The sequence below is a fragment of the Anas platyrhynchos genome, chromosome 27 (genome assembly GCF_047663525.1).
Source record: "Anas platyrhynchos isolate ZD024472 breed Pekin duck chromosome 27, IASCAAS_PekinDuck_T2T, whole genome shotgun sequence".
Taxonomy (NCBI): domain Eukaryota; kingdom Metazoa; phylum Chordata; class Aves; order Anseriformes; family Anatidae; genus Anas; species Anas platyrhynchos.
Window position 1 is genome coordinate 2,766,370 of NC_092613.1, and position 23,220 is coordinate 2,789,589.

A 23,220-nucleotide genomic window follows, 5' to 3' on the forward strand; every position below is an offset into this window, starting at 1 on the left:
TTTGGGGTGAGGTTTCACCCCACCACCACCCTTGAACAACTCCCATCTCATGGCTTCAATGTTTCAAGCCAAGATATCATCCAGTGCTATGACAGCCCCTCCCCACCTGGCTCCACATAAAGCACAGCTCCATGGTTGCTGAAGCTTCCATCCCTGCTCCCAGACAGACCAAAGGCAGGCACAGCCCACAGTGCAGGGTTGCATCCCTAAAGTAGTCCCCAGCCCATCCTACCAGGCAGGTACCTAGTCACCTCCCCCCACAGACCCTGCTCCCAGCTCACCACAAAGCATAGTTATTTCCATTAATCCACAGCCACTGATTTCCTTACGCAAGACATGTATTTATTCAGTTACATTTATAGACAAACAGGTATTTCCCATCCCCCAGGCAGCCTTAATAGCATTTTTATAAATAAACATTTAGTGCTGGGAGCTTGTCAGCTTCTTCAACAGCAAAGTGCACCATGGTACAAGGTGGGAGGTGGACCCCATCCCTACTCCACCTGGGACCATCTTGCACCAGTTTCCAGAGTCCAAATGCAGCAGGGCAGGAGATGAACCCAGTGAAAGTGCTGAGACCTGGCAGCACTGAGTCCCTCAAGAGCAAGGACATGTCCTGCAGCACCATGTGGCACTGCCAGGACATCCCCGCATCCCAGAGACAACAGAAGCTGCTCACTCTGCAGTCAGGCAAGGGCAAGGGCTCCCCCAGCTCCTTAATAGAAAAAAAGTTCAGGAAAAGGCTAAAACTTCTCTCAGCTTCATCCTCACAAGCAAGACTCCATCCCTCAAGCAGTCTTACAGTGCCAGAGCAGCAGCTCTCCAGCCTAGTGTCAGCATTGAATGAGGCACAACAGGAGGGCAAACAGCACCACTCAAGCCAACAACATGAGGAAATGTGGGTTTGGGTCAGAGTTCAGGGCAACCCAAAGTCTTTCAGGCATTGCTGGCCCCACAGGGGCTGTGCTGAGGACCTCCAGCACATCACCACTTTGGTGTCCGTTGATAGCATCATGGAGCCACTCAGAGGAAGGGCTGTCCAGGTACCAGCACTTCCTTTCTGGGGGAAGGAGCAGCCCCCAGCATTGCTGTGCTTCCCCTTGTGGTAGAAGGCTCACCAAGACACGTCCATCCTGCTGTGCCAGCACCACATGCCAGTGATGCTGTGTACTCTGTGCCAGGCTGTCCCACTGCTCTGCAATCCATATTGGTGACCTTGATGAATTCTAGTGCCACAGAGCTGGCACGTCTTCCGTAGCTGGCCATCAGACAGGGAAGAACCATGGTTGGACAGCAGGATAGTGCAAAAATGGTGCAAGGACAGTGCTTGGTCCTACCAACACAGGACAGAGGATAGACTTGGACAGTCCCATGTGCCCCCCTTTCAGTCCTCTTCAATCCCTTTGGCAGGGCTGCAATCTTCAACATGGGCTCCTACTCTTCTTTACACATTGCACACAGTGAAGGTCTCTCAGGACCCCAGAGGGACTCATAAATAGGGAACTACAGACTCAACATTGCTTGATACACACAACTTACACAGTACAGCGTAGGGGAAAGAGCCAGAGATACCCCCAGAGCACATCAGCATCTGTCCCAGATAGTAGCAGTCACAGCCTGGGCTTGTCACGGACAACCCTTCGCTTGGAGCTGTAGAAGTCTGGAGGGCAGGAAAAGATGGTTAAAAAATGCCTCCAGCCCATCACAAGCAGCAGAAGCTTCCCATGTCAGCACCCCAAAACCTAGCTCAGGGATGCTTCATCTTAGAGCCACCTATCAAAGGCATGAGTTCCAGGAGAGAATAGCCTCCACCATCTCTTCTCCCAGGAGTGATTGTTCTGAACTGTATTTTCACCCTGATCCTGAGGACAGGCTCAGGTCATGGGAACTGAAGCTGATGAACTGTCCTGGGTCATTTTGAGTCACAAGAACTCCAACCCTGGTGTGAACTCACTGCCCACCCCTCAGCAATCAAAGGAACCCCAGTCTGCAGCCTTTCCCCTTGGAAGACAGGTTCCACTTCCCCAGGAAAGTGGAATGAAGATCCCATGGCCAGGAGTCAGACAAGGCTCTTGCACCTAATCCCCTCCACCCATCCCTACCAGGGTGGTCATGACACCAGCAATGACACTGAGTACACAGGAGGACACCAAAACTCACCTTTAATGGTGGCCTGCCCACGTTTCAAGTGTTGTGGAGAACCAGCCCTGCCAAACTCTGAGCTTTGCTGAGACGCCTCAGCATGAGACCCACCAAGATGGTCCTTAGATGGGACCTTGTGAGCCAAGGAGCTCCTGCACTCACTGTTGGTGGCCTTGCCAAGGTTGAGGATCTCCTGGGAAGGCTGCTCAGCCAGGAGTACCCTCTCCCACTTGAAGTGTCCTTCCAATGGTGTCTCTGTCTCAAAGTTGAAGTTCCAGCGGTGCCGAGCTTCTTCCAGGTGTTGCCTCAACAGATCTTCAAAGTCATTCTGAAGCTGGTCGTGGTCCACAGGGCCAAAGAGGTTCCTGCACACCTTGCTACTGCATGGCACCTGCCCAGCCCTGCTCTGTGACAGGGGCATCGTGGCAGCTGGGAGGAAAGCAGAACAGGTTAGAGGGCGTTGGGTGAGCCATAAGCAAGCCCAAGGGCTGACACATCTACTGCCAGGGCAAAGCAGCCTGCAGCCAGGGTGGGATTTGCTGGGCAGCAAAACAGCCTAGAGTGGAGTCCCTATCTGCCAACACTCGTTCTGGGCTTTTAGTGGTGTCTTGGTCATAAGCTCAAACATAACTGAAGTCAAACACAACCTGGAGTGATTCAGAGAGATGGGGAATTGTGCAAGTGTTGTCATTCCCCATTCCTCTTCCAGCAGGTGAAGCACTGCCATGGCAGAGCATCCAGCACCTCAGTCTAAAATCCCACCACATTCCCATTTCCATACAGGCACAAAGACTCAGGCAGGCACACATGCAAGTGAAGCAACTGGATGTTTTTCTGGCTAGTCTCTTCATCTCAAAAACCCAGGCTCAGTGGCAAGGAAGCCTTTTAAGCAGCTGCAAGAACATGCTGCAAGTTTGATCACTTTTAACCAATTTGTCAACTCTAAGAAGCTGTTGGGTAACCAGGGTTGGGTAAACTGTTTGTTTTTTCCAAATTAATGCTAACAGCCTTGACCTTCAAGGTAAGTGGCAAAGGCTTCCTTTCCAAGCAGCCCTCCCCTGACACATGTGTGGGGCTAATGGATCCCCTGCACCACCCCCTATTGTGAGATCAGCTTTGTTATCATAGCAAAACCAACACCACTCTGGGATTAACGGCTTTTGGAACTCAATCCCACTTTGGCAGCTGTGCTCACTAAATCTGGTTAAAAAAGGATTCACAAACACACAAAAATCCCTTCATGCAAGACAGCTTTGCCATTTCTTACCCCACCTGAGATCCCTAAAGCCAGGACCCCAATAGACCCCCAGACATGCACCCTTCCAGACTTCCCCCAGGATAAGGGGTGAGCCTCCTGTCCCCAGTCCCAGCAGCTGGGAAGGTCTAGGGAAGATCTGTCCTAGCCCAGGTCCCCACCACACATCACCACCCATGCAGCCGGCTCAGCACACCCAGGGGCTGCCGGAGGGCCCCCAGACGGGGTCGCCCCGACCCTCTGCCCCGCTCCCACCCCACAGCGAGCATCCCCGAGGAAAAACAGAAACGCAGCTTCCTATCCGCTGGCAGCCACAGCGCGAGCAGGGTGACCTCATCGCGAGGCAAGTCCCAGCATGCCCGGGCAAGCCCCGGCAGGTACAGGGCATGGGACACGTTCCGACACCCGGCCCGGCCACCCTCAGCCCTGCCCGCCTCCGCCACGCCCCGAGGTCCCCATCCTCCAGCCGCCGCGGGGGCCCGGGTGCCACCATGCAGCTTCGGCCTGAGTCACGGCTGCGGGCGGCCGAACGCGGAAGGACCGGGGCCAGGTCGCCGTCCCCTCCCACGGGGGTGGCTCCGCTCCGCAGCCTCCCCAGCTCCACGGGCCGGGCCGGCAGGTGATGCGGGCGCACGGTCGGACCTCGTCCGGCGAGGCCGAGACGCTCCCGGGCGCGGCGAGCGACGACCCCCTCGGCCCCCTCCCGGCCCCGCTGGCACCTGCGGCACCGGGACCTGCCCGCTCCCGGTTCCACCCGCTCGCTGCGAGGAGATCCCGCAGCCGGCAGCGGACGCGACGCTAAGCCCGGGGAAGGGGCAAAGGGCGCCGCGCTCCCGGCGCCAACGGCCCGGAGTGGGGAAGGGGCTCCCGCTCCACCGCCCCCGGCTCGGCTGGGGCGAGGGATGCTCTGCGGCCCGCCGCCACCGGGGGGCGAGCGCCACCCGGAGCCGGGCCACCCTAAACCCGGCCGCCACCTCCCCGCTCCCCCGTTACCGGCGCACAGCCACCGCCCTCCCAGCGGCAGCGGCGGCAGCAAGGAGGAGGAGGAGGAGCTGCTGCTGCTGCTGCTGCTGCTGCTGTTGTTGTTGTTGCTGCTGCTGCTGCCGCTGCCGCCGCCGCCGCCGCCGCCGCCGCCGCCGCTGCCGCCGCCTCCTCCTCCTCCTCCTCCTGCAGCCTAACCCCGGCGAGCACCAGCGCCCGCAGGGCGATGCGGCCCGCACCGAGCGCCGCCACCGCCGCCCCACTCACCCTCGCGTCGCCGCTCCCGTCGCTGCCCGGTGCCGCTCTCCGCCCTTTATAGCGGGGCGGGGCGGGCCGGGGCGGTGCCTCCCGCCGCTCACGGAGTCTCCCGGGATTTCCCCCCCGCCCCCGCGTCTCGGCCCCACCCCGGCCCCGACCCGGGTCGTCCGGGGGGATGCGGGGCCTGCCGGACAGGGGACGCGGGGCGATGCGGGACCCCCCCCCCATCAGCGGATGCAGGAAACGGGGTCCGCGGGGCCGCACCCTTGCCAAGCAAGAGACGCTGGGATCTTCAGCAACGGCGTTTTTGCTGGCTGGAGGGGGCTCCGCATCCCACCGCGGTCTTTCCTGGGCCGCTGGAGGGCGGAATTCAAATGGGAAGGGGAATGATGGAGTAACACGGGGCGGCTCTCGCTGCCCCTCGGGTGTCCGGCTCGGGGGTGATGCACCCCTTGTCCCCAGGCACTGCCTAGCCCTGTCCTGGGCTGCAGGCCTGCCCCTGGCCTCTCCTGCGGGGTTTTCACCCAGAGGGCCGGGCTCAGCTCCGCCAGCGGAGCCCCTGCACCGTGCTGCACCAGCGAATAGTTTTGGGGAAGCATCCGATGGTCTGAGCCCTGCAGCTTCCCAGACAAGGGCGAGGAGGAGTAACAAGTCTGTGCATGTCCTGCAGGAAACTGTGGGTAGTATCTGGAGGGATGTGTGGCTGGAAAATGCATCCAAGTTCACACACACGAAAGGTCCAAAACCAGGGCAGCTTCCACTGGGGTTAAAGCAGAAAACACCCACCCCTGTGCTGTGCTGGGGCCACGTCTGCCCTACAGTACCTGAGTCAATGCCCTCAGGGTCAGCTTGCCTGTGATGCACGGGGACGGGCTCTGCAGCATCACCTCAGCATGACATAAACTGCCCAGGCACCTTGGACACGATGATTTGGGCAGCAAGGGTGCAAACATAGTACTCTCCTTTGGGGTACAATAAGACGACAGCACGATTTCAAGTGGCATACAAGACCAGATTCAAGCTCTCATTTGCAGGCACTCCTCAAGAGCACCAGGCACCCCATGACTGGTGGGTGCTGGGGGCTGAGCCCTCCCAGCAGCAGGACCCTCAGCATGCAAAAACCCCATACATTTCCTGTCTGGACCAGCAGCTTCCACCTAGCCCAAGCAGCCAGACATTATGTTTGGGCATGTTTGGCTGGAGGCAGCCACACACTGCAGCAGTATTTTCCAGTGCTGGTCCCCACTGCAGCACAGGACCTGGCCAAGACATTCATATTCAGGTTGGCTCCCTCTGGACAGGCAGGATGGGATGGGGAGGAAAGGTCCCTGCAAGCCTCTCGGGAATATGAAAACATCCTAAATTAATATTGCACATTGCAGAAAATCCATCCTGGCAAAGCTGGGGGCTGGACCCAAATGCTGCCAAATCACTGGAGTTTGATCCACTGTTAATGTTTTTGGGGCTCAGTGGGAGATGCTGGAAGCTTGCTGTCCAGCACACGCACAACTTAACAGGCTCCAGGGCAGTTTTTTGAGCCTCCCCCTCAGGCTGAAAACAAGCACTACAAATTCAACCTGTCCTCCTGTTTGTAATACACAGAGACAACAGGCAAACTGGAGCAGCCTGTCCTTGCAGGGAAGCTGTTCCCATTGTTCTCCCATGAGATTTTTGCTCCTGGTTGCTGGAGCGCCTTCCAGCAACACAATGTGTTTCACTGTGCATCATTTCCTTGCCAACTGCCAGTGCTGCTCAAGCTGAAGTTCACTGGTTTACTTCCTCTGGATGTCAAAAAGATGTGCTCAGAACCGAAGGGAAGCCCAGCACCGGCCCAACCACAGCAGTGGTGAAGTGTGCATCCTCCCTAAGTAGTGCAGTCTCCAGCTGCCACTTGGGGCTCTTGGATGGAGAAGCACTTACCAAGAGGATGCTCACTGTTTAAGTGAGCTCTTTTTCATAAAAGACTCCCAAATACAAGGAAAAAAAAAAAAAAGAAAAAAAAAAAAAGAGAGAATGAAGCTGTCAAAGCTGGCAGCTTTTTAACGCAGCACCTGATTGGCAGATGAAGGAGTGGGCTTGCTTTTGCAATCTGCAGCAAACGCCAGCAACTGCTGATGTGAGTGAGTGATGCTGCAAAGAAGGATTAGAGAAGCAAAGTGATGTGAGACAACCAACCAACATGATTGGCTGATGTGAATACCCCCAGTTACAGTTGGAGGGGCATGTTCCAGGACCAGCCTAGCAAGTGGCTCTGTAACAATGGCCAGGAAGTTTTGTTGGGATGGGCTTAGGGTCCCCAGGGTGAGGGTGGCTCACTCCCTCAGGTCCCAGTGCTGGGATCAGTGGCTAAGCTACACCAGCAGGCTCTGGCTGTGTGGAGCCAGTACCCCAGGGGAGGAAGCAAAACAGCAGCTGTAGAGAGCTACGCATAGTGGGTTGTTGGAAATGGGAAGTGGGGAGAGAAATGGTGTCAGGGTCTGGGTCAGACAGTCCATGGTCAAGTCTGCAGTGGCATCATCAGAAAAAAAGGGGGGGAAAAGTGTGATTAATGCAGAAGGCAGTACAGGAACTAAAGAAAACCCCAAAGGTGACTCATGATGTTCAATCCCAACAACACGTAGGAGGAACAGGTCAGAGGCACAGCACCATGGACCAGGAGTGGTGTGAGGACAGGCAGAGAGTGTCCTTCTCACCCTCTTTTTACAGCCACACCATCAGAGCTGTCACCTCTCCTGTCCCAACCTCACCCATTTGTCCCAAACCCCCATGGTGTGATCATGGGAAAATCCTTTCTTGCAATTTGCTTGCAAAACAGATCCTAAGGGCTGAAGGCAACAGTGATATATGAAATTAATGCACATTTCATAACCTTCAAAGTATCCTTCTTCCAAGCCATTGAATGCACTTAAATACAGAAAGGCTGTTGCCATCTGGGATGGGAAATCCTTGGGAGCTTTTCCTCTCCACACAGCTCTCTGCAGGTAGGTCCTAGCAGATGTCAAGGGAAGAAGAAGCTGCTTCAGACGTATGCAAATAAATTATTCACAGTAGGCAGAGGTGCATGAGTCAGCCCGTGTTCAGTGCTGGGATGGCCGGGGCCATGCAGGGGATCATGCCTGAGCACATTTCCTCTCAGACTGAGTTTTGTCCTCTCCAGGGACATGGTGAGCAGCACCCTGGTGCTGGGGGATGCAGAGGGAAGCGGGAAATAATCTGAGATGGGTGAAGAAATTGGGCTTCAAACACTGAGAATGGGGTAAGTTGGGAATTGTTGAGCCACAGTCATCTGCCTAAAGTAATCCTGAGCCCAAACGGAAGAATGAAGCTGGCAAAACATTGTGCCAAGAAAGGACCTCTTGGTGGGTGAGATGCTGAAGTCTCCAGCCCATGTTCTTAACTGCTTTAAATGCACTCAGAGACCTACATGGGAGAATGTTATATAGGCTGAATACAAAATGTTATTAATATATCAGCATGTGATTGACCTGGAAACATTTACCCAGGCAAAAGCCAGAGGTGATCATAAGAACCAAGTGATCCAGAGTTTTTCACCCAGCCATCCTCAGCAGCAGCAGCAGGGAAGCTGGTTTGGAAATCTGATGGTTGAAGGGCCAAGTGAAACAAGGTTTGTCAGAAAATTTAATATTCCTGTTAGAGCAACCAAATTAGCTGGAAGAAATGGAAAAGTCCCAGGCAGATGAGTCTCCTTCAGGTCTTTTGGGATGAATTTTGCAATGACAGGTTAGAGCACACTGTGCTACTCTTCAAGGCAGGATAAACTCAAGCTCTACAAAAGCCTAAATTTCTGTCCACAGAAACAACCTGATCACGGGGAAACTGAGACCACCTCAGCTGTTCTTTTGCAATTTCTCCATGACCTAAAAGAAAGCCCCTTGATCATATCTCCCAGTGAAGAGCCCTGCATGCCCCAAAGAGCCCTCTCCCCTCTGCCAGGGGTTGTGACATGGAGAGCAAGGACAAGCTCCTGGCCTTGGGTGTGCGGTCCTGCAAAATGCACTGCACAACACCCCAAAGATCAGCTGGGGCTGTCACCCACCTCCCATGGAGTATGAAACATTCTTTACTCATAAGAATACCCAAAGCAGTTGTGAAATCACCCAGCTCAGAAAAGCAGTGTCTGATATGCACTTAGTATAGGTGTAAGATGCTCAGCTGTAAATGAAGCCATGAATATGCAGGCACTAAAAACCTGCTTCAGCAAGATTCAAATCTCCACGATTTTATCATTATTATTATTATTATTATCTCTACTAACAAGCTTTTTTCTTTTAAGTAGGAAATATGAAGGCTCTTAATGAAACACTCATATTCCAGCAAAAGTCTAAATGAACCCAGTGTTCAGCTGAATGGCATTTTTATCCTGGTGAAGGCTGTTTTCCCATCAGCTCTTTGAAGTGCCCAATTAAGTGATTTCATACTAATAGGATTTTCCCAGGAAAGAAAGACAAGAATGACAAAACGCTGAATGCTTGATTAACTCTGCCCCTAAAACAACTTGGATCATGTTAATTGAATGTTTTCCTGCCATATACAGCTCTTGTTTGCTCCATTTATGAAGGCATTTTGATGAGACACCAGACCCAGCAGAGTGGAAATAGAGTCCCAGCAAGCACAAATGAGGGATGAGACAGTTCTTAAAACAAGGCTGTTGCATAGTGGAAATATGCTGGGAGCTAGGCTATGAATTGTTCATTTCATTTAGCCCCTCACTCATTTTCATCCAAGAATGATTTTAGCCTCATTCATAGTCATTAACGTAATTGCTTCACTGACTTTCCATGAGCAGCTTGGAAACTTTATGTTGGTTTTTGTTGTTGTTGTTTGTTTTTGTTTGTTTGTTTTTTTTTTCTTTTCAGCTGGCTGCAAAGGGCCTCATTGTTCATCATCCTGCAAGGGCAGCAGGGAGTACCTGGCTTCAAACCTCATGCTTGAGTTGTTATTCGCTTGCAGCTTCCAGAGTCTGAAGTTCCCATTAGATGAAGAGGATTCAAAAGACTGGGGCCACAGCTAACAGCAGAGCCTTGCTCTGCCAAGAGTGCTTATACCCAGATACACCAGGACAGAGCCCAGCTTTTGGCTCTTCAACGCTTACCTTTTTGAAAAATTCCTTGCAGGGAAAAAGGTCAATCCAGAATGTTCACAGATTCCCAGTCTCAAGCCAGCTTCTCCTTGCACACAAGCATGGCTTTCTGTCAAGGTGGCAGTGGGTGGGAGGATGACTGGGACAACTCCAGCCCAACCGCGACCTTCCACATGGCAGGATTCCTCACAGGTTGTGCAGAAGCAACCAGTGTGTAGGTTTGTGGTGCAAAATCTGTGATTTCCAGCCTTCGGCATCTCCCACTGCAGGCGTGTGATGCACGGGTGTGGGAAGCTGGTGATCCATGCAACCTCCTCCCACCAGACAACACATGTACCACAGAGCTGCTAATGGAGGGTATGTTTCTGTGTAAACCATGGATTTGCTTGAAATCCACCGAGAACACAATCTGGCCCTTTATAGCCATGCATGAGAAGGATGTTACTATGGAGAGCTGTTGACTAACGCTTGCTCACAATGTGTGCTTTAAAAGCAATCCCTGATTTGGTGGAGCACTCTCCACCCAAAGCAGTCAAACAGAACGGCACCTGTGAGAGAAGTGGCTCCATTCTCGATAGCTCTTGACACCCTGACCTGAGCTTGCCCATGCAGGAACCCCAAACCACAGCTCTGGAGCATGTGTGTCAACCTTCTCATCCTCTTCAGTAGTATCTCACCACTTGTCAGCATCTCTCCCCTTGTCACACCTTTCAGGAATTCACCATGGACAGGCAGACAGATGGCTGTCTTGCTGTCTTGCACAGTGACTCAGCTGCACAGTCCTGTATGGCGCAGAGGTCACGGGAGGGGACGGCTGTGCATTTACAGCTTCCAATAAAGCCATCGGCAATAACATGACAACCGCCACCCTGGCGCCAGGGAAAGGCTTGGTTACACTTCCCTTTTTACGTGTCCATCATATACAGCAGCGATACACCCCAGATTGAGGCTCTGGTGGCCTCAATACTGAGCACTGGCACACAAAGCTGTGCTTGAGCTTGGCGGTGGGGATGGTGGAGTTCTGCCCATCTCCAGCAAAGGAGGATGATAGTTGGGGTTTTCCTGGCGCTGATACAAACCCTTTTCCTTTTAGTTTCAGCCTCTCTCACTAGTTTGTGCCTTGTCTGTGAGAATTTATATTGAACCAGGGAAAGGAAATTTGCTGAATCTTGGAGCTGCTGTCAGTAATGCAACAGAGATGTTAAAAACATTCCACGCTTACCTGCCAGCAGTGACCCTGTGCCAGAGCCCTTCCTGTCCTGCTGTAACAAACCTGGGCTTTGTAGAAGACCAGAAGATCTATAGACAACCATAATATTCCTGAAAGACAGCAGGAGGGAGACGAAGAGAGGCTGTGAAACAGGAATCATGAAAACCTGACAACATCCATGGAATTGGTCAAAAAATATCTCACTGGTCCCTATCAAACTGACATGCTGCAGGGGAACTCCTGATACCAAAGCTGGTGAACATTCAACCATGAGTTTCTGTGCAGGACATGTTAACCAGGCAACTAGAAGAATTAATATTGGCAGGAGCACCAGCATACCACACCTGAACCCTATCTCTTGCTGTGGAAACCTCCTCCCAAAAAGCTTATAATAGTAATGCATGAAAAGAGTATCAATTGACCACTTGCTGGCACCAGGAAGCACTGCGTCCAGCTGGACAGCGTTCTACAGTAACCTACTGTACTTTAATGTGACAGCAAATAATGTCAATATTAGTCAGAAATGAGTGACTGCAAATATTTTAGATCAAACAAGAACTCCAAATCTGTCTCCAGAAGTGGGGGAAACGCTGGTTGGAGCAGCGGAGCTTCCTCGCAGACACATTGCTGTCAACATGCTCATGTAGCTTCCTGAATATTCATGAGCAAAGCAGCCTATGCAAACGGCAGAGATAATGCTCCTCTCTCACGGCTGGCAGCAGAGATCTTACAGCCAGCTAAAAAGTGACACCCAGGGTGACAGGGTGCCCCACCCTGATACTGCTGCCTCACCCTGATACTGCTGCTCCAGATGCAGAAGCTGCAGTTCTCCAAGGGCCTTTCCCACAAAGGCCCACATTGCAGTGCGCTGCATGATGATGACAGAGGTGCTACAATGGCTGGCAGCTTGGCTGCTTGTGCTGGGCACTGCTATGGCACTGCATCTGCTTCACAACTTGGCAGCACATTCACACGTTGACCACGGGCATGCCCAAGGCAGGTGGAGAACAGTCTTAATCTGATTGTACAAGGATTAATCCTAGGATAACACAGGGAAGCTGTGGAGTAATACCACTAAAAGTGGTGGCAAAATGTGGCTGAGGATGGATGCTTCCCTTTTTGGATTTATTTACTCCCTAAAACAAACAAACAAAAAAAAAACAGCTACAGTACTACAATCCTACTTTAAGGACCGAGAAGAAACACACCTCTTGAGTGAGTGTGATGATTTGTTGAACTAACAGCTATGTCAGCTACTAAAACTATTAAATAATAGATGTATGAATCACTTGGGAACATAGTGTTCTTGTTACATAGTCTATTTTATATTTGCCTGGATCTGCTGTTTATTTAGTCCACATTTATTTGACCAGCAATAATGGGATATATATAATGGTAGTGCCTGGGCAACACAAGAGAAAAGCTTAAGTGAGATTTCAGAAATGAAACAGAAAACTGAAACTGTATTTCTAGGAACTCAGAATGCTTTCTACAAGGGCCAGCAGGTTGGGATTCTGCTTCAACCTCAGCAATTGCTTTATGAAATGACTTTAATAGTTTTCACTTGAAAACTGTAGTTTGTCTATTTTCGGGAGGTTGAATTGTGAAACTGGAGCTAGCTGCATTGCAGTGACAGGGAAACAGACCCTTTATGGCAGGTCTCTCTCTCTCTCTCTCTCTCATATGCCAGGTACTCTCACCATGGGATCTAAGGTCAAACCTGAGCCACTGGAGTTGCCCTTTGGCCTTGTTTGCATAAAGGGTTGGTGCTCCCTTCTTTTTTTTTTTTTCCTTTTCTATTTAAGTGACACTGTGCTACATCAGCACCAAAATAGGACATTTCATGATGGTGACTGTAACCCCAGGTTTGGGGACATGTTTTGGGAACACTGATTAAGACCAGTAGAAACGGGAGAAAGTTCATCAAACATTCAGATGCTTTGTGGAAATTTATGTCACATGATGACAGGACACTGTGGCATCCTGTCGTGATGAGACTGTAAATGAAAGAGAGCAATATTGGGAATCTGTCTGAAAAGACATCATGTTAATAGCAAAAGAAACAGTGCAGAACTGCTAGGGTACTCTTCATTTCCATTGGTGAATTCTGCTGACAGGTCCCCACAGAAGTGCAGACACTCAGAAGAAATGCTTCATCTGCCAGTCGAGGAAATGGGGGCTGCTGCAGGAGGACCCAACGGCACTGCACATTTTTTCTGATGTTTTCTTTGACTCCAAATGACAAGAAGTACAAGAACAGAGAGTACAAACATGCAAGTGATTTCTCTCAGGAATATATTTTAGTTCTTGGTGGGGCTGGACTACAGAGTAGCACAGCTCTAGGAACACGTTCATTTTGGAGACAAACTGCAGCAGCTCCCCAAATGTAGCTGCAACAGAGTTTTGCTAACTAGAATCCCTGTTACTATTTTAGAAGGCTGCAATTGCTCACCCAAGCATGAACCCGGTGAGCAGAACATCTAAGACTGGTGGAACAGATCCCATTGAAATAAAGTGTTTAACCTCTCCATTTCCTTAGTGCGAGACATTCTTAAAATTATCTTCTCTGTCGTAAGTAAAAGGCAGCATAAAAAAATCCTTTACTTAACAAAACCATTTGTAAACACTGCTCTCCATAAGGGACAGTGTGAGAAAAACCACACACAAACATGTGGCAGTTACATAGTTTAAAATGCCTCTAGATGTGTGTAGATATTGAACTAATGTACATCTGAAGAACTCAGATAATACTAACCTCAGGATGTTTCTGACAGGCAAAAGGAGTTGTAAACCTCTCCCAAAATTAGAAACACAGCTTTACACATTTGCACGAGAACCATGATGCCCTGTAACAGGTCACCGTAGCATATTCCCTCATCATCCTGGAGCTTTGGAGCAGCAGCATCTCTTGAGATTCCAGGTACAAGCCACGCCATTCTGCCTAGGAATCACTGGACAGTGTGCTTGTCCTGTTAGCAACAAAGCAGATAGAGTAAGTGGCTCTTCCTAGTTTTAATAATCTTTGTGGAGAGACAAAGGATGTTCCTGGCACTAGAAAGTGAATAGAAATATTTCCTTGTGAATTTGTTTTCAAAGCAGACTTTTTAAACACAAGCCACAATGCTCTCTACCTGTAAATAGTGTTCCCAGTCTGGCTACCCTGTTACTGAAGCAAACTTAAAGGCTTAAATTCAAGAACGCATTCTTGAATTAAAAATAAGTGCTAACTTAGGAGACTGGCTGTACACAGCTGTGTACAGCCTGTCTAAGCTATGTACAGACGGGCTGTACACAGCTTAGCCTTTATAGGTTTCCCATTTTTCTCTAAAAGCTGCTGATTTTTTTCCCCATCAAAAAACACCTGATTAAATAAAAACAGGATGATATCAAACAGTCCTGATCCACCTTCCTCATTCAAATGAGTAAAACATGAAGTCATCAACCTGAGACTGACAACTATTCCCAGTTCTGCAGTCCCTTGCACATGAAAACCACGATCTGCTTCTCCATAGCATACACTATCACCAGAGCTTCAGATTTTTTACTCTTTCCTCATCATCAGCTAAAACTACTGAAGACTACTTGTCCCCTGCTTTTCCCTCCCCCAACTTAACCAGAAGAGGAAGCAAGATGCCAGCAGAAACTGGCTCCCAGGCAACAAGAGGTGCAACCCTTCTATAAATCAAGCCTTGGTAGAAGCACATATTAAAAAAGGGAACACAGCTGTGTGGCACATATCTCAGCCCTTGGCTGCCTTTCATCTAATAAACATCCCCAGAGGAGATTGCCTGATAACATTTTACTACCAAACTTGATTCTGAAACAGTAGCTGTAAGTCTGCAGGGCACAAGTGCCACCCAGCCACAAGGCCACCCTGACCTCTGCTGGGGGAATCACAACAGTGCATGGCAGAACCCCGTTCCAGCCTGCCTCTTTGAGGCTCAAAGCTCCACTTCAGCTTGGAGCCTGATGCTTTCCATGTGCTTCAGCTGATACACCGGCTCCACTTTCCCTGGAAGAGAACAGAACAGACCATACCACCTGCCCCTTAAAGTACACCACCAAGAATTATAGGTCATATTTAAACTTCCACCTTGATCAGCAGCAGTTCTTTTCTGCTAGCAGCATTCCCCCCCATAGGAACAATCTCACTGTAAAATTAGCAGAGCTCATCCATCTGTAACATTTAAGCTTCCTGCCCTCCATGCGTAAAGTGATTTTAGACCTGTGTATGCCTTCTGCACAACCCACACCTTTCCTGCTTTTCTGTGAACACAAGTTTGTTTATGCTTATATGGGTTTAGGCCAGTGGTTCCATTGAACTCTTAGACAAGAATACCAAGTACCAAGTAGTTGCAGAAAAATGAGAAGTATGATAGACACCATACACCAGTAGCCAAGCTTGCAACACATCTGGCACCTCTAACAACTGCTTAGTGCATATAATCCCCTCTCACCTATGTCCTTTCTAGGCAGCCTGCAAAGCAACATAATTTCCTTCCAAAAGCTTTGAATCTAAAGCTGCTGCCATAATCTTACCCCCAGGTGGATACAAGTGAAGGAAATTAAACACAAGGCTGGTTGGGTAGGATGGATTTAATCTAGATGCACATGATCAGAACTGTTGCAGCTCATCTCTTGGATACAGAAAAAAAAAAAAAGAGCTGTTAGGCAGTTCGGGAGCTCTCATTACATTTGCCCCATGCTATGGTTTTTACACTGAGTAGACTCTTCATGCAAAGCTTGTTAATAGACCAACAGTTTCAAAACTGAAATTTGCATCTCGAATTACTAATCCACATATAGGATGCAAGAAAAAAATGTTACGAACATTTCAACCTCCAGTTAGTTTTCTGAGTAAGCATTACAGAACTCACTGTGTTAGGCAAGAAGTCAAGCTGCCATTTTCTAAGCTCATCTAGGCTGGAATTATATGCAAGGGATAGGGAAATAGGCCCTGCCCATCCAAGTTGTGAGATGGTATGGAACAAAGTCACAGTTTCAAATTTAATGGAGACAGTGACCTGCACCTTACAACCTGAACAGCATTTTTAACAGCTTACTGTTATAGGTGTGTTAAAACGAGATATGGTGAATATAGGCTTTCTTCATACTGCAAAGTGCTTTTAACTGAAACCAAGATCCAACTCTAAGAACCAAGTGCATGTTCTGTAGTGCAAAGCGATAGCAGGTACTTGAGTTAAATACTGAACAACAAGTTGTAACCAAAACTTTAATCCCAAGGATCTCACAAAAAGACATTTTACAAGTGACATGAAAATTCTTGTACAGTAAAGAAATGTTTAATTCATAACTTTTACAATGTACCATTACACATTCAACACATCCACTCCAGGTGTCAGTTCTGTGGTACATTTGGTCTATTCAGAGATTCTGGAACAGACAGTCAAGCTATCATCTATTTAAGTACTCTAGTCATATGAAGTACAAAATTAACTGACCCTACAGCTAAAAGTTTATATGGCATATTATAAAGTAGCTCAGTTCCAGATAATTGGAAGTTGGAACTAAAAGCTCTGGATAAAACTGCAGCTCAGACATTCCCTTTACATGCCACTGGCTCAACATTATTACTTCTGAGAACTGTACTATGAAGCATCTACACCTTGTTCTACACAAACACCAATCACAGCCATCATTCTGCAAACATCTTCATTGCATGCTTCCTTCCACAAGCTGAACCCCAACAAAATACACCGCAGAATGTCAAGACCAGGAACATTCTTCTATCTATGCAGGACTGATTACCATTCAAAACAAAAACTTATGTATAAGGGTACATTGTAAAAAGTGATTAATAATACAAATCATATGATCTGCTTAGAACCATATACAGATTCACATCTTTACATTTGCCACCTGTTACAAGATACAATGAACAAAGCAAGTTCAACAGCTAAAACATTTTAAAAATGCACCAAGCTTTATGAAGTTTCAAAACAAAACAATGTTCTGTACATACTCCTGTCCTCAGATCTAATGACTTCCTGTACACAGCTCCTCCTTTAAGTCTTATTTCCTCTCATTTGACCTAGAGCGACTAAAGAAAAAAATATATTAGTTACTGAGTGCCAACAGCAGCAATATTTTGTTCCAAACCTCCCAGCCCAATTGAGTGCGTAACAGATAAACATTTTAAAATACTGTTCTATTTATTAAAACATAGCATTTAATTCAAGGTAAAAAACCCCAGACTAACTCCACCACAACTTATCTTAGTATTACTAAGACAGGGAAACAGATCCATTTTTACTGATCTACTCAAAAAGCCTACTATACAACTCATCCTACCTGCGAGACCTGGAAAAGGAACGAGAAGGCTTGTGATTCCTCTCCCGTGAGAGTGATCTCTCTCTTCTTCTGTCTCTGGAGAGGGACCTGTTGGAGATTACCAACACAAGATGATTGTAGCATCAAAACAAAGCTGAACTAGGTAGTTACACAGCTACCTCAAGACATTCCCTTTAGGAAGTTACAGTTTTCAACTATTCATCCAGGGAAAACCTTTCAAAGTTTATTGTAAGAATAATCGGCTTGTGCAATACAATACAGATGAAGCTGTTGTTTGCAACAGTTATTCCTTTGCAGCAGTTTAAACCTGTTCAGTCAGTTACACTGCTGCAGTGTAACTGACAGGGTATCAATATATACTTAAAAATCCTTTATCCTAATGCACAGTCCCACACCACAGAAAAAAATGCACAAACTCACTGTGTCACTAGTCTGTCTCTTGCTTATCACCTGTACTTGTGGCTTACAGCACCCAGAGAACAACGTTATCAACACTGAAACTTCATAAAAAAACATAAGGGATGCTGGAAAACTGCGTAACATGAAAACTCACTACTGCCATTCTTAATATACTTTGATATTTAATATACCTGGCATCTCATGTAGCTATGTAATCATATTAACTCTAGGCAAGCAATGACAGTACCAAAACACGTTTTTCCCATATACTGAGTTAATGTCTATTTTGAAATCTATTAATTAATACAATCCAAACACTTATCTGTTTGTTTCTTTTTAAATCCCTGGACAAAGTGGTCCAATACTTAGTAATTGATGCTATGCATACCTGCTGCGGCTACGAGAAAAGCTTCTCCTTCGTGGTGATCTAGAACCGTAAAAAGAAATGTGAGGCTTTTTATCAATTCTTTTAGCATTTATAGGGTGAGGCATTTCCCAACTTGTCAAACTCACTGTTGGGCCCTGGGAACGTGCCAAGAATAACTGGCATCCATCATCCAGTAAAAGGCATGGAAAGATTAAGCAGTAAAACAAAGCTCAGTGTGAACAGCACATTTCCAACCACGATTTCACTTTAACTAAGAATGCTTCATAGCAGAGTTGTCCAATGCAACACTTCCATTTCAACTAAATACACTGCCCAGAACACCACACCAAAGTCCCACAAGTGGTTCCAAAAAAATAGCACAGACCAAATGTTTTGGAACCCATGCAAGCCAAAAAGGTCCATGACAAGACATAAGAAATATCAAGTGGAAAAAAGTGAAAATGCGCTCAGTGTAAATATTGATAACGCCATTAAGTGCTACATTAGAACTGCATATTTGTGATTGTCATTTTTAATGCCATAGTGTGTTTAGACTTATTTTCTCTTTTAAAAAAAAAAAACTTAGCTCGGCCCAGTTCATCCCAAAAAGTAATTGTTTTAAGTTCTGAAAACTGTTAGTAAAACGATTTAAAGGTGATAGGATTTTTTTGGCAAGGAAAAGCTAAGTTTGTTAGAGCTTTATTAAAATTTAGTTTGACATCTCACATGCAAATATACTGGGTTTTACATTATTCACAGTGTAAGAGTTTCCATATCACCCTTAAAAGTTTTCTCAAGCAACATATGTACGTTACCATTCAATTATGCACAGCCAGCCTTTGATTGAGAAAAGTAATTACTTATAAGCCGCTTACTCCTTATTTTAACCAGCAGTAAACTGTATAAGCAGGAAAAACTTACTAGTTTTTGGTTTCAACAAGCTAGAAATGGTGAGGTGAGGCTGCCGGACTGACTGCCAAGAAGAATTTGCTGAAAAGGTTTTGCCAGATGTTGCGTTGTATTTAGTTGGTTGGCGAAGGGGGTGTTGTGGATTTTTCCTGCTTTTTTGTTAGCCGAAGGCTGCTGCTGTAGTTGTTGTGAAGACATTTGGTAAATAAACAGCTGAGCTGATTGGCCGGGAATGTGTGGGCGGTCGAGGTGGCTGCTGCCGATTTGGTTAAGGTTGGAGAGAAGGCTGAGAGAAAACAGCATGCTCGGGAACCAAAGGGCGGTGCAACCTGACGACTGGCCATGCCTGGGTCATGTGAAACGACACCAGCCAAGCTGAATGGGGCGCGCTGGTCACATGACGCTGAAAGGGCTAGTTGACTGGCTAATGCAGACTCAGAGGGTGGTGAGAAGAGACATGATGGTGACTCTGTAACGGGTTCATTTTTATTAATAGATGGACCAAAAAGCATAAAAAATGAAAAAACAAGCCATCAGTACAACCATCTATTAGCTAACAAATATTCCTAATGTGTTATTTTTCAACAGCAAAAGGGTAAGCTTGAAAATCTGACTTGTGAGGACTTCACTCACCTGCAACAGGTAAATTCAGTCCTGTAAAAACCACGTTGCAGACTTAACCACCAGACAATCTAGTCTGGGTCCAAGAATGCGTCAGTTACCAGAAATCCTGCTGTATTTTAGAGCTGAGTTTGCAAACCTCAAGTGACAGAATTGTCACATGATGCTTTAATTTCAAACTGATGCAAAAGTGTAAAGATCCTAGATGTTTAGAGCAACTGTTACTTGATCTATTATTAAACAGCTGCCTATTTACAAAGTATTTAAACTGCGCAAACAAAGTGGAGAAACACATCTGCATGAAAATGCTTTGCTGTATGTCATGTTTTGCCATTATGGAATAAAAGAAAGGAACAACCTAAGTTGAAGTATGGGGAAGAAAGGGAAAGTGTGACTAGAAGATGAGCAGATTTTAGAAGGAACGAGGACAAATCCAGGACAAAGGGCGCTGACTATCAACTTGCATAGTGAACCTAAGGACAAAAGCCAACATTCAACACAACTTATGTTCACCTTGATTTTGTTCCCTCCCCCCCTTTTTTAAGCATTTGGCATCACCAAATTGTGATCAGATAGATGAATGTTATTCATTTACATGCTTTTAAATGCCTGCTTCTATGATGCTAAGTGGTAACAATGCCAACAGCTCTATGAGTGTACTTTGACCTAGGGTACCTGCGACGTGGAGGAGGACTTCTTCTGCGATAGTCATCTCGAGGACGTCTGCCCCAGGATGGAGGTGGACCACGGTTCCGACTCCGTTTTTCACCATTGGAGAGCTCAACTCTGACACGACACCCACAGAGGGTTCTGGGAAAAGAGGTTGACATTAGTTACATTTCCAGGGACAGCTCTATCTAAAAAAACATCTAGAAAGTCAGAGGAGAAAAACAAATAGAAAATGCAGGTTAAAAGCATTCTGTATATACGCATTAGCCAAGTATGCAGGATACAAAGTCTACAAAGGTAGCTACAGCTAAAGAGACAAAAGGTCTAGCCAATTCTGAAAGCTCACTGTGCTATTAAGGGAGGCAGAGAAGAAACTAGAAAGTGCCTCTCTGATCAGTTTTGCCTCTTTACTGGACAACCATCTCAAATTTAACTAACGCAGACCACCAAGTCCAAGTCATGTCTAACTTTAGAAAGAGTTCCTTTCTAAAATGTAAAACTAATTGTCCCAATGCTATTTCTGCACTATCAAATAAATTTACCCTTGTATCACTCCACAAATAAATACTGCATAACAGATGTGTCAAGCACTTGGTTGCCATTTAAAGCTTCCCCATTTTAAACTACCATACACCACAATTTTTCTTATTTTCATTAGGCAAACCAAACACACAAGAAGCACATTTTACCTTCCATCTAGTTCTCTTACTGCATCAGCTGCATCTCGTGGATCTTCAAATTCCACAAAGGCAAAACCAGGGGGATTTCTTGCCACCCATACACTGCGCAGTGGTCCGTAGTAGCCAAAAGCTCGCTCTAGCTCAGTTTTGTTGCCATTGTTTCCAAGGTTACCCACATAAACCTTGCAGTCCAGCGGACAAGAGTCACGATGCATTGCTAAAAAAAAGGGAAAAAGAAAAAAATTCACATATACTTAACAACCAGGAAGCATTTATTCATCTGCAGGAGAAACAACACAGTGAGTTGCTTTCCTTAAAGTTTCAACAATGACATAATCTGATAGGATAGAAACATCAGCCTCTGTGAACATGATGGGTTAAGGCATGTTTAAAAGCAAGTAAAGAAGGTATCTGGTATATCGTCATCGTGACCGAAGTTTACCATTTCGGGGATTTTTGTTTAATTCTGTGGTCCCCTACTACGAAAAGAAATGTTTCTCCGCGCCCCCTTCCTCAGCCCCGAGGGCAGGACCTGCAGGGGGAGCGCTGCGCTGGAGCAGTGCTCCATTGTTCTCCGAGCAGGAGCCGGGGGAAGCTACACATGCCGGGGCGAGAAGCAGCACCATTCGCGGCAAAGGCCACGCTGAGAGGCCTCGCCGGATGCCGCTACAGCGTCTCTTCAGCGCTGTGTATGCAGCGTGGGGAAGCAGCGCTCCGTCGGAGCGGGCGGGACGGCGCCACACCACCCCCACGGCGCTTCCCGCCTAGCCACACCTCGCCTCACTGGCCGCAGCCGCGGAATAAGGGCGGCAGGCAGCCTCTCCAAGGCGATCCGTAGCCTACCCGCCTTCTCCCCACCCGGCTGTCCTCAGCGCAGCGGCGGCCACCGCCCGCGGCCCAGCTTTACAAAATGGCGGCGGCTCTTTGTTTGCCGCCACCGGGCCCCGCAGCTTTCGCCCGCCCTGCCGGAGACCGGACCGCGGGTCCGCTCCCACCCCGCCCTCCGAGGTGAAGGTCCTCACCGATGCTAAGAGGGAGGGCGCGCGAAGGGAGCCCGCGCTAAATTCGTAGCCGACTCGACCCTCAACGAAACTCCCGTTCCGCTTTTCCTCACTGGACAAAATGGCGGCTGGCGGCCGCCCCGCCCGCCCTTATATACAGGCTGTCTTTCCACGTGACACCGCCCAGAGACAAATCAGAAGGCGCAGTTACGCTGATTGACAGGTCGCCTTGTCCCACCCTCGCCCAACGTACCTATTCCCGCCGCCGCCTAGGCCCATATGGCGGCCCGCGGCCCCTCCTCGGCTACGGGAACTCGCAAACCGGTGCCCGTCCCTGTTGTCGAGGCTTTCCTCTCTCCTCGCCCCCAAATTTCGCTTTAGAAATTGATTATCGAGGGAAGACTTATCTTTAGCCGATAAATAAGGAAAGGCAACAGACTCAGGCTATTTTGTTGGCTAAAAGGAAAAATATTTTTTTTTCCTGGTTGCAGGTGGGATTTGTTCGATGTTTAAGTAATTCTTTTTACTATTGTCCCCTAATCATTAGGGTTTTATGCTCAGAAAAGCTTCAGTTCACTAATAGCCCTTTCTCACCAAGGGCAGAGGCTTTAAATAAATGCATTGAGCAAACCAGTGTTGAACCATACTTTTTGGTAAACCTTATTCTGTCTACTGAAGCACAAAAGAGAAGTGACTTATTGAACCTGCTTTGGCAGGGGGGTTAGACTTGACTATCTTTCGAGGTCCCTTCCAACCCCTTCAATTCTGTGATTCTGTTATTTAGCACTCAGCAGAAAATTAGAGGATTTGAACCAAGGAATTCTGGTTACAAAGGGTATCAGTGGTGTTGATGTGCTTTATTGAATTCATGCATGTAGCTAAGACACATAACATGAGTTTTAATATGAGTTAAATAACTTGCTCCACAGGGGCTTTCTTTGGATAACACCACTTGTTTTGGGCTACTAGATAATACGAGGAACCCAACCAGAACTGTTTCTGCAATAACTTCCCAAGGCTGTCACTTCCCAGCCATTTCTGTAGGTTGCATTGAATCCAGATTTGACAACCTTTTCTACTTGGTCCAAACAAGACAAATTTATCTGGCACTAGTGCAGTTATAACAGGACTTTGAGTAATGATAAGTGTAATAAGGCTTTCTGAATGCAAACTAATGCATATGCACTGTGTTTTCCAAGCAGGACTTTTGCAGTCCTCAGTCTACTAGACTTGTACCAGCATATAAAAAATAGTTGGATTAAGGACAAACAGCAAGTTTAATGACTTGGATTTCCAGAAATCTTTTAATAGCATC

At 47.7% G+C, this 23,220-nt stretch overlaps 2 protein-coding genes across 3 annotated transcripts; both read right to left on the reverse strand.

Annotated features, from left to right (window-relative positions):
* Positions 1-320: 320 nt before the first annotated feature.
* CDKN1A (cyclin dependent kinase inhibitor 1A) lies at positions 321-11,057 on the reverse strand. Of its 2 annotated transcripts, none has more exons than XM_072028455.1 (3): positions 10,960-11,057; positions 2,161-2,571; positions 321-1,660 (listed from the first exon to the last, which is right to left on the reverse strand). In XM_072028455.1, the coding sequence occupies exons 1-3, from the start codon at positions 11,048-11,050 to the stop codon at positions 1,611-1,613; spliced, it is 552 nt and encodes a 183-aa protein (XP_071884556.1). In that variant the 5' UTR covers positions 11,051-11,057; the 3' UTR covers positions 321-1,610. The 2 variants fall into 2 exon arrangements, with proteins under 2 accessions (XP_071884556.1, XP_038024144.1); XM_038168216.2 differs by lacking the exon at positions 10,960-11,057 and adding an exon at positions 4,646-4,803.
* Positions 11,058-16,166: 5,109 nt separating this feature from the next.
* On the reverse strand, positions 16,167-22,062 carry SRSF3 (serine and arginine rich splicing factor 3). Its single transcript, XM_038168213.2, has 6 exons — positions 21,927-22,062; positions 20,914-21,121; positions 20,231-20,365; positions 18,047-18,085; positions 17,260-17,346; positions 16,167-17,008 (listed from the first exon to the last, which is right to left on the reverse strand). Exons 2-6 carry the CDS (start codon positions 21,117-21,119, stop codon positions 16,981-16,983), a joined length of 495 nt encoding a protein of 164 aa, XP_038024141.1. The 5' UTR covers positions 21,120-21,121; positions 21,927-22,062; the 3' UTR covers positions 16,167-16,980.
* Positions 22,063-23,220: the final 1,158 nt, after the last annotated feature.

Bases quoted from the DNA above. Each gene is read 5' to 3' on its own strand.
- CDKN1A (XM_072028455.1), bottom strand. From the start codon at position 11,050: ATGGTTGTCTATAGATCTTCTGGTCTTCTACAAAGCCCAGGTTTGTTA. The intron at 2,572-10,959 runs GTAAGCGTGGAA...CTTTCCTCCCAG, and splicing joins CACAGGGTCACTGCTGGCAG to CTGCCACGATGCCCCTGTCA. The intron at 1,661-2,160 runs GTGAGTTTTGGT...CCTGCCCTCCAG, and splicing joins TGGGCAGGCCACCATTAAAG to ACTTCTACAGCTCCAAGCGA.
- SRSF3 (XM_038168213.2), bottom strand. From the start codon at position 21,119: ATGCATCGTGACTCTTGTCCGCTGGACTGCAAGGTTTATGTGGGTAAC. The intron at 20,366-20,913 runs GTAAAATGTGCT...CTCTTTTCCCAG, and splicing joins GTAAGAGAACTAGATGGAAG to AACCCTCTGTGGGTGTCGTG. The intron at 18,086-20,230 runs GTACCCTAGGTC...TTACGGTTCTAG, and splicing joins AGTCCTCCTCCACGTCGCAG to ATCACCACGAAGGAGAAGCT.